At 41.7% G+C, this 13,151-nt stretch overlaps 1 protein-coding gene and 1 pseudogene across 1 annotated transcript; one reads left to right on the plus strand and one right to left on the minus strand.

The window, feature by feature from the left end:
* Positions 1–1,648: 1,648 nt before the first annotated feature.
* On the plus strand, positions 1,649–6,866 carry tmem178 (transmembrane protein 178; the record flags this gene model as incomplete). The annotated part of the gene is made up of 3 exons (XM_020512324.2): positions 1,649–1,762; positions 2,656–2,793; positions 4,862–6,866. Coding segments are annotated over 3 exons (494 nt in total), but the record flags the coding sequence as incomplete, so codon positions are not given.
* A 6,184-nt stretch (positions 6,867–13,050) lies between these two features.
* LOC125481934 lies at positions 13,051–13,151 on the minus strand (annotated as a pseudogene; the record flags this gene model as incomplete).

The raw sequence follows: 13,151 nt of genomic DNA on the forward strand, positions 1-13,151 counted from the left end.
CATCTGCCAATGTGGTATACTGCATCCGCTGTACCCGGTGTGGCTTCCTCTACATCGGGGAAACCAAGCGGAGACTCGGGGACCGCTTTGCAGAACACCTACGCTCGGTTCGCAACAAACAACTGCACCTCCCAGTCGCGAACCATTTCAACTCCCCCTCCCATTCCTCAGATGACATGTCCATCCTGGGCCTCCTGCAGTGCCACAACGATGCCACCCGAAGGTTGCAGGAACAGCAACTCATATTCCGCATGGGAACCCTGCAGCCCAATGGTATCAATGTGGATTTCACAAGTTTCAAAATCTCCCCTCCCCCCACCGCATCCCAAAACCAGTCCAGCTCGTCCCTGCCTCCCTAACCTGTTCTTCCTCCCACCTATCCCCTCCTCCCACCTCAAGCCGCACCTCCATCTCCTACCGACCAACCTCATCCCGCCCCCTTGACCTGTCCGTCCTCCCTGGACTGACCTATCCCCTTCCTAACTCCCTACCTACACTCACCTTTCCTGGCCCCATCCCCGCCTCTTCGACCTGTTTGTTTCCTCTCCACCTATCCTCTCCTCTATCCCTCTTTTATCCGCCTCCCACTCTCTCCCTATTTATTTCAAAACCCCCTTCCCCTCCCCCTTTTCTGATGAAGGGTCTAGGCCCGAAACGTCAGCCTCTCTGCTCCTATGATGCTGCTTGGCCTGCTGTGTTCATCCAGCCCTGCACCTTGTTCCCTTACTGGTCACTGCCTGCCACTCAGAAAAAGACACGTTTTTTGTCTGCAAATCAATTCTCTATCCATCTCAATACACTAACCCAATCCCATGCACTTAGATTTTACATGCTAATCTCTTATGTGAGACCTAGTTACATCTAGAACAATTCCAGTAAATTCATCAAGCATGATTTCTGTTTTGTACGCTGACTCTGTCCAATTCTGTCACCATTTTCCAAGTTCTCGGCTACTAAACCTTGATAATGAACTCTAGCATTTTTCTACTACTGATGCTGAGCTAACAGGCCTATAATTCCTTGTTTTCTCTCTATCTTTTTTTTTAAAATAGTGAGATTGCATTAACTACCCTCCAATCCATAGGAACTATTCCAGAGAATTAGCAGGAACAAAAGTAGTAAAGGACACAAAACATGAAAAAACACACTTTATGCTTTATATCCCAACATTTCACAAATAAATACACAAAAATGGTTAAAGCACACATGCGTACATCAAAAAATATGAGTATTCAGATCACAGGTCTAATGTCAATGCCTACAACTCATATTTTATTTACTAATCAAAAATACAATAATCTAGGCCAGGTTTCTCAATTAGTTACATGTTGATAATGGCTAACATATTGTACAACAATGGTGTGGATGGAATGATGGTATTTTCAGGAAGACTATTTTACGAGTTATTATTTCATCAGCTAAATACTGTATTCTGTGCCATTGGTAATTATTCTGATATGAACATAGTACCATTTATATCACAAGTATAATTTAAGCATTTTCATCATAAATCAGTCAATACATAAACATGCTAATTGTGATGGTGAGTACTTCAAAATAATATTTATTCTGTTTATATGATTATGACAGATTTCCATTATTTAAGTCCCGGCTGTCTAATGTTTGATGAATTTTATTTTTCTCTTAGGAATTGCGCAGAGATGCACATCTGTCAAGTATCACTACTCCCAGCCCATTCGTCTAAGAAATATTCCTTTCAATCTTACAAAAACCATTCAGCAGGATGAATGGCATCTGCTACGTAAGTGTAAATTAGCACTAAACAATGCTGGACTAATAATAAGCTATGCTTTCCATTTCTCCATGCAGTGGTTCTACCTGCTTTGTCAGAATTACTTCACCTGCATTCTGATAGCTACTATTTACAACTCAGCAGGTTAATTTTGCCTATGTCAAAAACCGGATCTAGATAAAGTTTTTGGTGGCATTCTGCAGGCAGTGACAGTTAGTAGGATGTGGCTCTCTTGATCTGTATATCCACTGAATTGTCCAATGTCATATTTGTTAGATGTTAGGTTGGAACCCTAACCTTAACCCTATTCAAATAAGCATAGTTACTTGAGGTGAAAATGGTGCTGCCATCCCACAGAACCCTTTTTTTTGTTATTAGCAACTCATTTGCATTGAACATTAATCATTCTTATAAAAAGTAGGCATGCATTATTGCTGGCCACTAACTTAAGGCCATAAGCAGTTATGCAAACAATGCCAGAGGCAATCCCTAACCATTAATTATTTTGACTCAACTTTGGGTCTGAAAAATGTTTGTGGGGTAGTTGGACCCCAGCTATGTACTGAAGATGGGAAACTAGAAAGTACACTGGCAGCCTTTGTACCTGCCTCTCTAAGAACTGATGCTTGCAGTTGCAATCAATTTCACTTCTCCAATGCAGCTCAGGTAGACTGGGGGCTCAGAGTCTGGTGAATTACAACAAATAACCCCTTAGTCCCGTTTCTGAGTGATCTAGCATCTATTAGTGGTATTGCAATTAATAACTTTAACTTTATTAAGAATAACATATTTTATGGATTTTAGTCAATTGAAGGCTGTCAAAACTACTCCTTAGTTGGTTTTTATTTTCTGAAGAAATATTAATTATGTTTATTTTCTTTATTCCTGTTCTGCCACCACAGATTTGAGGAGGATCACGGCTGGATTCCTGGGCATGGCAGCTGCTGTCCTGCTGTGCGGGTGTATTGTAGCATCAATGAGCTTCTTCTGGGAAGAAAGTCTCACTCAGCATGTGGCAGGCCTCCTTTTCCTAATGGCAGGTCATTTTCCAGCATTTTACTTCAGCAGTTTATGTGTCTGTAGTATTTTTGTATTACATTCATAGCTTTTACTTCTAATCATGTACATTATAGAGAAAGCTTTTGACAGTGCATCAGGTGAACAGTATTTTGTTTTCCACATCACTGCTTTAAGCCAGTTACATACTTCTGAGGTCATTGCTGGTAATGTAGGAAACACAGTAACTAAATTGTGCACAGCAAAGTTCCAAAATTATTGATGTGATAATGACTAGAGAATAAGTCTCAGCAATGGTCGTTGATATAGGCAAGGATCCAAGGAGGGCTGTCTCTGTTTCTCTATATTCACCTAAAAAAAAGTAGATGGGATGACACTTCCGACAGTGTAGGAGTCCCTGTGTACTGCATGGTTTAGTAAATCCAGAGTTTGTGCACAAGTCTGTGGAATAGAACACTATATGTGCATCTAAGTGGTGAGAAAAAGAATTGTAGGAGTAGCTAAGACAGCAAAGTTATCTCAAACCCCTAAAACTGTCATCAAAATAAAGCAGCAGAGAACTTTTTAAATCAAAAATTCAACCTATAAACTAATATTTTCTGTTCTTGTCAGGTGAAATGAATCAAGGCTTCCTCTTGAAGCTGTTCCAATTTAGCTGAATGCCATTATGTAATTCCAGTTAAAAATCTCAATCCACAGTAGCACTTCAGCAAGAAAAAAGTAGTGAATTTCTGACATCTGTTCCTGCAACATATGACAGTCTAAATGTTGCTTCTCTGTCTTAAGGAAAATAGGAATGGAGTAGACCACTTAATCTTTTAAACCTGTTCTGCCATTACTAGATCATGGCTGATACATGATCTAACTCCATTTATCTCCCTTTGCCCATATTTCTTATTACTCTTAGTTCAAATTCTCTGAAAGAGATATAAAGTTAACAAGTTATGCCCCAGTCAACTGAGATCTGAGGAAGAGTTCCAAACTTCTACTAACTTTTTTATATAAAAGTATTTCCTTGGAAATTTCTAACTCTAAAATTTCAGGCCATGCCTCCTGGTCCTAGACTCTCCAACTAACAAAAATAGTTTCTCTCCATCTACCTTAACTACACACTTTCAAAAGAAAAACTTTGATCAATTTACCCCATAACCTTTGAAGTTCCAAGCAATACAAGTCTGGTTTATGTGCTCTGCTTTTGTAATTTAACATTTATTATTCTGATAGATCTACAATGCTGTCCCTCTAAGGCCTGTATAACTTGGTGCGCAGAGCTGCACATAGTACTCAATCAGTGGCCTAACCAGAGCTTTATAGAGCTTTAGCATAACTATCACCCACTTGTGTTCTGGTCCTCAAGATATAAAGACCAATATTTCATCAGCCTTTATGATTACTTTCCATAGCAGTCCATAACGATTTAACAGTCTACATGCATATGGATCCTATGTTTGAACCTCTGCTATTCCAAATTTATCGCCATTTAGAAAATACTTTGTTCCAACCTTCTGTGTTCAAAAATGGCTGACCTCACATTTGTCTATGTTAAACTTATTTGCTACAGTTTTGCCTAATCATTTCATTTATTATATATTATTTATCTTATTTATGCTGTTACCTATAGTATTTGCAATGCGAGCTATCATCAGCAAACTTGCTATCTCATCATTTAGGTTATTAATAAATAATATGAATAGATAAGACAAAGTTGCCTGTGGGGCACCACTAATCATATCTTGTAAATTAGAGTAACTACACATTGCAGTAAAATCTATAACTTTGTGAAAAAATGATAATTTTTAAAGAAACTCTTCACTCATATTGTACAATCGATTGTTTCTGAACCTTTTCTGACACGTGGAAAAAAGCCTTACATGTGTATGTATTTTATAAAGTGATTTATTTAAAGTGACACAGGACATTTCAGAGTACACTCAAAATCCTGTCAAAATGCATTGGCTTCAGCCACTGAAACTAATTTGTCATATCCACTGTCTTGTTTCACATTTCCTTTACATGGTAAAAAGTACTACAGTGTTTCAAAGGTATTATATTTTGGATAAAAATAACAGCAACTTTTTTTCTTTCCTTTAGGAATTTTTTGCACAATTTCTCTTTGCACATTTGCAGCCAGCATTTCATATGATCTTTCACGTCAACCAAAATTTATCTATGGGCTACCAAGTGATGTTGACCATGGGTACAGTTGGTCCATTTTCTGTGCATGGTGTAGCCTAGGGTTAACAATGATGGCAGGCTGTTTGTGCACTGCTTTGCCATTCCTTAGCAGAACCAAGACAATTCATCAAAAGTCCATCAGAGATTCTTCCGTGTGAGCACCTTTTGAAAAATACAGCTGATTTATGCGGGATCTGTGTTTCTCCATTCTGATCTTGTGATGGGAGTGTGGCATATGAATCTTGCACCTGTGTTTTTGATTCTTTGTAGATTATGTCATAAAATATTTACAATATATCCGTTTTTGTGTCTTTAAAATGCAAAATGGTTATTTAAAAGAACTCCACCATTCAATGTAAACTATACAAAAAACTGTCAAACAACTACTGACAATATGCCACTTCAAATTACAAATACTTTATGAATAACCACTGCTGCCTCCATTTTTCTTTGGTCTTTCCTGTTCTGAGATGAGTTGAAATTATTTTCTTGCGATATTTGTTTTCTGCAATACCATTTGTATCATTATTGTATTCCAAATTCAAAAAGACAGGAATATTAAAACTGGGCTTGGCTACTGAAATATATTGAAATTGTACCTTCAATTTTAGAATGTTATTTTATTGATATCCAACGGGAAAATATATCGATACTTCTCCATGAGTAAAGCACACTGGGAGTGAAATTAGTCTTTGGTGATAATGCAAAATGGGTGATAGAAAATTTGGAACCCTTTTTATATCTGCCCAATGTTTTTGCATTTGATTTCAAAGAAAACGGAGTGGGATGTAAAATGGGCCAATGATTCACCATCACTCACTTAGCATGACCAACATCACCCCATCTACTTTAAACTGCTAGGCCCAAGCATCAATTTGCACTTTTACATTCCAAATATTGCCTCACTTAAAGCTGTGGTGATTATTTTACTAAACCATGTACTATGAGTAAGGTTCAACTGTAATTATTTGACAATACTGTGCTGTCAATTGCTGTGTTAAATTTTGTGAATGAAAATGTGAATAATTAGTACAATTGTTACAATATTTCCCTAAAATGGTACTGAGTGTAAATTCTTTGTGCTCTTTATCTGTAGACACTTTATTTTGATAAACTTTAAGTCTCAGTAGCTTAGAAATTGGATTGTCCCTGGTTGTACCCCGATATGTATCTAATCCAGGGCTGGACCATGCAAAATTGGCCTACTCGTTTCCTCTGTTGACTGTTGACAAACTGCAGGTGAGGTCAAGGCCCTAGAAGCAATTTATGGTTCTGCGAAGAACAAAAATCAGACAGCTAAGATGGTAGGCAGAGGAAGAAGGGGAGATTGGAAGGGAGGGAAAGTTAATGTGGGGCTGAGAGGAATACTCCTGCTCCTCCTGGCTTCACAATAAGGTGAGTTACAAAAAATAAATTTTCAGGGAGCAGCCTCCAGCAGACACTTGTTAGTTAGTTACTGCCTGCGACCTTCATAGTGTACACAATCAGTCGCTAAAGAGTTTTAGAGGTTGAGCCCTCCATTGCATATACAAAGGGACAACTGCCTTTTTTGGGCACAAGCTGTGGATACCTTTACCAATTTAATCAGCTGTACATGTTGAGTGTGGCATGTGTATATGGATGACACCCATCATATTGATATTTAGGTGCCCATTTTAAAGGTGCAAAAGATTTGATACCTATGAATTTCTGGGCAGGTATGTTTTCTTTTAATATATAGTCTCCAAGATAGCTATTCCTTGTAGGTATGAGATACCATGCTAGAAAACCCGATTAGCTCCAATATGAGATAATATATGCATTGCTTTATATGAATTGTCTCCATTCTTATATATTGTACAAGGATTCTGTATGACAAGAAATTTTTAATGTCTTTACGTTAGAGAAGTGACATTTTTTATTTTCAATAGTGAGGTAAACATATCTGGTAACGTCAACCTTTCTTCCAATAAAGATTACTCAATGAAAATTTACTTTTTCTTCAATTTATTCTGAATTCTACATTCTAGTCTTGAACCATAAAATATTAACACAACATGAAATTAACACAATAAACGTGCATTTGAGGAGTAAGTTTTTTTTCCCATAGAACCAAAGGAAAGTGAGAGCAGAGAAAGAGCCTATTCCATCGTGTCTGCACCAGCTGAATGAATCAGCTGCCCATTTTAATCCCACTTCCCAAACTGTTGGGGCAGAATGACTAAATAAACCATTCAACACCCAGAGTCCATTTCCAGCATCGACAAGTTTATTAATGTTACACTGGTGGGAAGAAATCTCAGGGGGTCCAGAAGTTTCTTCCCTGAACAAAGGGAAAAACATAAACTTTTGTACATTTGTTTTCATCCTGCCTTTGATTATTACAAGCCAATTGTATTATTAATTAATTACATACACACCCAATCAAATTAATCATGTGAATGTATGGTAAGTAATGGGCAGGCTTATAAACAACCCCAGGTATTCCCATGATCACAGTGTTAACGAGACATCCTTATCTTTATCCTGAGGCCTTTACAATGCACAAAAGTCATCTGTAAATCAATTCTCCCTGTAAGCAGTGTGGGGGACTTTCCTTCTGTCTAAGGCTGTCTGTCCCAGGGCCTGGGTTCAATTCCACCCTCAGGCAACTGTCTGTGTGGAACTTGCACATTCTCCCCGTGTCTGCGTGGGTTTCCTCTGAGTGCTCCGGTTTCTTCCCACGGTCCAAAGACGTGCAGGTTAGGTGGATTGGCCATGTGAAATGGCCCATAATGTTGAGGGATGTGCAGGCTAGGTGATTAGGCATGGTAAATGCAGGGTTACCAGGATGACGGTGTTAGGGGGTGGTCGGAAGTGGGTCTGAATGAGATGCTCTTCAGAGGGTCGGTGTGGACTCAATGGGCCGAATGGCCCACTTCCACAATGTAGGGATTCTATGATTCATGGCAATGATTTTGATTCCCAGGTCAGATGTGCAGTAACTGGTGAATTCTGGGCTCCAACTTTTAAGAATAGCCACCCACACTCCTCATTTTTAGTTCTCCGCTGGGTTGGTTTAATTCAGACTGGGTGACCGAGCAAGAGCTAACAAGGCTGATGGATTCCAAGGTGAGCTGGGCAGAATGCCTGCCTCGGGTCTCCAGCACCATATCAATAATTAAACTGAAAGAATAAAATATTCCTGCAGCCCTCACCCTTCATATCCCTTTTGTCCCCCACACTTTCCATTTGCCCCATCAATGCCAACCCACTTCTTGAAAGTTTGACAGTTCTTTGACATCTTGAGAGGTCCGAGGGCACATTTAGGCACAATCTTCTCTACTGTTTGCAACCCAAAGGTTAGCAGGCTGCCAACGCCCTTCTTTTTCAAAGGATTCCCTTCAGGATACCCAATCTCTCTAAAGGAGTACTCTGGTTAGGTATCCTAACCAATCCACAAATTTTCAACTTGCTTTAGCAGCTCTAATGCTCACATATCAAGTTCTATGCAACAGAGATGCCAGAATCCCAATTCAGTGGAGTCAACTTGTGGTATAAATGGCCAATGCCTCCATAAAATATGTGTTCATAAATATTGGCCTGACTCTGGTCCTACTCCATGAAAATGGAAATGCCACACTCGCTTTTGGGTCTTGCTATTCATTTCACTTCTGCTATTTTTGCAAATTATGGGTCAACTGTATATTACGGTATACATTAGAGTTCTAGTTCCCTTATAATCTCACACTTAGACATATGCAGACACAGTCAGGAAAACAAACCACGGGTGTTATGAATGGAGGGAAAACTGGGAAAGCAAGTCCAGTTTCTCTGTGCATTGGTCCCGCTGAGATGGTTCTTGTGCTGATCAGCATGTTGCTTCTCTGTCTTCATTCTCCAGGTGTTTTCATTAGTTTGCAGGCAGCATAGAGGCTGGTTCAGACTTATAAATGGTCTCTGATTTTTCATTAAAAGTCATGGCTTACAGCAACTGCTAGAGGAAAATAAACTGCATTTTTTCCATTTTAAGGTAGCTTTTATTGCAGAGAACAGAGAAAGTCCTGAACTGGTTGGGATCTGATGGATTCTTGTTATCTTGTTCACAGCCTCAAGCTGTTCAGCTTCCTCAGAACGAATTACATAGTTGTTGGCAAGCAGAAGGCCTTTGTCATCATCCATAGTCGTTAATCAACTACTTGCTGCCAACCAAAGATCCATTTGTAGAGCCATGTGACTCTAGCTAGCCTTCAAACAAAATAGAAATACACATTCTTCACAACATGCTATGGTTACAGCCAACAAACATTGGCCAGGCCATAAACTCATTCATTGGGTACTGGTGCCTGAAGCGGCCCACTTAAATAAACCAACAGCTGAGAGCATATGAAGAAAGTTTGAGGTTGCTAGCATGACAAACAAGGCAGTAAAGAGTTATGGGGATATGACAGGAATTACAACCAGATCAGCTATTGAATGACAGCACAGGTTAAAACGGCCAAAGAGCCTTCTCTTGCTTCTAATTCCAATGCAAAACTGAATGTACAGCCTTGCTGAATATTCCCAAAATAGAATACCTTATTTCTGATTTTCAACATGAGCACAAACAGCCATACAAGTAGTTTCCTCTCCGACTCAGTGCGCACCCATAATCTGCAACACTTTAGGACCCACCCATGTATTTACATTCCCAGCATGCACTGCAAGTGATTGATAATTACTCATGACACAGTGTGGAGCTGGAGGAACACAGAAGGCCAGGCAGCATCAAAGGAACAGGGAAGCTGACGTTTTGGGTTGGGACCCTTCTTCAGAAATGGGGGAGGGGAAGGGGGCCCTGAAATAAATAGAGAGGGAGGGTTGGACTGGGGAAGGTAGGTGGCACGGTGATAGTAGGTAGGTAGTGGTGGGGATTGGTCAGTGAGGTGGGAGGAGCGGATAGGTGGGAGAGAAGACGGACTGGTCAAGGAGGCGGGGATGAGAGGGAGGGTTGGTCTTGGGATGAGGCCGGGAGTGGGAAGATTTTGAAGCTAGTAATGTCCACATTGAGACCATTGGGTTGTAGGCTTCCAAGGCAGAATATGAGGTGCTGCTCCTCCAATTTCCGGGTGGCGTCATTGTGACGCTGGAGGAGGCCCAGAATGGACATGTCGTCCAGGGAGTGGGAGAGGGAGTTGAAGTGGTTCGCGAACCAAGCGTAGGTGCTCTACAAAGCGGTCTCTGAGCCTCCGCTTGGTCTTACCGATGTAGAGGAGGCCACATCGGGAACAGTGGAAACAATAGACCACATTAGCAGATGTGCAGGTAATGTGGAAGGTTTTTTTGGGGCCTGGGATGGAGGTGAGTGGGGAGGTGTAAGGGCAGGTGTAGCACCTCTTGTGGTTGCAGGTAAAGGTGCTGGGGTGGTGGGGCTACTGAGGAGTGTGGAGCAGATGAGGGAGTCGCAGAGAGAGCGGTCCCTCCAGAAGGCAGATAAGGATGGGGAGGGAAATATATCCTTCGTAGTGGGGTCTGATTGCAGGTGGCAGAAGTCGCGGAGAATGATGTGTTGAATCCAGAGGTTAATGGGGTGATACGTGAGGACAAGGGGAATTCTGTCTTTGTTTTTATTGTGGGGAGGGGGTGTGACAGCTGAGGTGCAGGAAATGCAAGAGATGTGGTCGAGGGCATTTTCGACCACTGAAGGGGGGATGTTGCGGTCCTTGATATACGAAGACATTTGGGATGTTCGGGAGTGGAACACCTCATCTTGGGAGCAGATGCCACGGAAGCGGAGGAATTGGGAATAGGGGATTGCATTCTTGCAGGAAGGTGGGTGAGAGGAGGCATAGTCTAGGTAACTATGGAAGTTGGTGGACTTGAAATAGGTATCAGTTTCGAGGTGGTCACCAGAGATTGAGACAGAGAGATCCAGGAAGGAGAGAGAGGTATCAGGGATGGACCAGGTGAACTTGTGGTCGGGGTGTAAGGTGTTAGTAAAGTTGATGAACTGTTGGAGCTCCTTGTGGGAGCACGAGGCAGTGCTGACACAGTCATCGATGTAGCGGAGGAAGAGGTGGGGGATAGCACCAGTGTAGCTGTGAAAGAGGGACTGTTCCACGTATCCTACAAAGAGACAGGCATGGCTTGGGCTCATGCAGGTTCCCATAGCGACCCCTTTAATCTGTAAGAAGTGGGAGGAGTTGAAGGAGAAGATGTTAAGGGTAAGGACGAGTTCAGTTAGGCAGATAAGATGGATGTCCAGAGGTTAATGGGATGATACGTGAGGATTTGGGGAATTCTGTCATTGTTTCCGAAGGCCCCACCACCCCCAGCACCTTTCCCTGCAACCGCAGGAGGTGCTAAACCTGCCTCTACGCCTTCCCCCTCACCTTCATCCCAAGCCCCAAAAAAACCTTCTACATCAGACAGATGTTCACCTGCACATCCGCTAATGTGGTCTATTGTATCCGCTGTTCCCGATGTGACCTCCTCTACATCGGTGAGACCAAGTGGAGGCTCGGAGACCGCTTTGTAGAGCACCTATGCTCGGTTTGCGACAAACGACAACACCTCCCAGTCACGAACCACTTCACTTCCTCTCCCACTCCCTGGACGACATGTCCATCCTGGGCCTCCTCCAGTGTCACAACGACGCCACCCGGAAACTGGAGGAGCAGCACCTCATATTCCGCCTTGGAAGCCTACAACCCATACAACCCAATGGTCTCAATGTGGACATTACTAGCTTCAAAATCTTCTCACCCCCAGCCTCATCCCAAGACCAACCCTCCCTCTCATCCCCACCTCCTTGACCTGTCCGTCTTCTCTCCCACCTATCTGCTCCTCCCACCTCACTGACCAATCCCCACCACTACCTACCTGCACTCACCTATCACCATCCCACCTACCTTTCCCAGACCAACACCTGCCTCTCTCTATTTATTTCAGAGCCCCCTTCCCCTCCCCCTCCCCCATTTCTGAAGAAGGGTCCCGACCCGAAACGTCAGCTTTCCTGTTCCTCTGATGCTGCCTGGCCTTCTGTGTTCCTCCAGCCCCACGCTGTGTTATCTCAGACTCCAGCATCGGCAGTTCTTACTATCTCTGATACTTACCCATCGTCGTTGGGGTACTAACAATTTTTGGTTAAATATTTTTGTTATACCCTATGTTATTTCATGTTACCTTTCGCCGATACTGATATCGGGTGGTGGTTTCTTTGCTCGGCATGATGTTGAAGTGCCAAATCGGTGGGTTCAGAGTACCAACAAGTAATTAGGTACTATAATCTGTATCATGTTCAGATCATGTAAGTACTTCATCTTTTACTAAACATTACCACGAAAAGGAGCACTGGGAATTCATTTTTTTGTGTGGCCTTCATTTTTGTGAGGCAAAGTTGTGCATAACTACTATACTTTGAAAGTTTTTTGTAAGCGTCATTCTCTGTACTGTAAAAGCTACAGTTTTAACTTGTTTTGTGACCCTGCTTTTTGTGGGGCTTTTATTGTCATAAAGGAAGACTTTGTTGCTTCATACGAGGTCTTAATTTTGTGGGCATCCATATTGTGACCAATTGGTAAATGTGTGAGTCGTTGTGTAAACTATAGAGGGAGCACTAGACTTATTATAAGCCTTACAGTTCAAATTGAACTGATACTACTAAAGCATTTCTCAGATATCTCTACGACCCTCATCTTCCTCCTTCGTGGGAATATTGTACTGACGATGGGGGCAAGAATCCTAATGACATTCAAAACAGTGTTTCGAACTGTGACATTCAAAGCTTACACACCAAGGAAAAGTGGCTTCAAAAACCTTTATGACTAGCACAGACGTCGTTTGCCGACTCGGAAGGGTAGATTGCAAGAATGAGTGCAATACACAGGTTTTATATAATAATTAATGGAAATATCAGATCTCTGTTTCCAATCAACAAAACCAGCCTTACGAAAACAGGTAGCAATGGAGACAATCACAAAATCAATACCAAGGCAAAAAGCAAGCATCTCCTCCTTGAAGACAATAAAATCCCCAGTAAAACCTTACCAATAGTAAGAAGATGCAGGATATTTAAACATATTCAAACACACGGTGGGCACGTATAATTGCCCCAAAAAGCACCTAATTAAACAACACAATCACTCTGTCATCATAATTATAAGTACAGCCCTACAAAAAGCAGGGCCACAAAAAAATTGATTAAAACTCAGAGTGTTTCGCTCCACGGAAATCTTTAGTAAAAGGCGAAAGATTTATACGATCTGAA

The sequence above is a fragment of the Rhincodon typus genome, unplaced genomic scaffold (assembly GCF_021869965.1).
Source record: "Rhincodon typus isolate 14 unplaced genomic scaffold, sRhiTyp1.1 hic_rhity00004366, whole genome shotgun sequence".
NCBI classification, from domain to species: Eukaryota; Metazoa; Chordata; class Chondrichthyes; order Orectolobiformes; family Rhincodontidae; genus Rhincodon; species Rhincodon typus.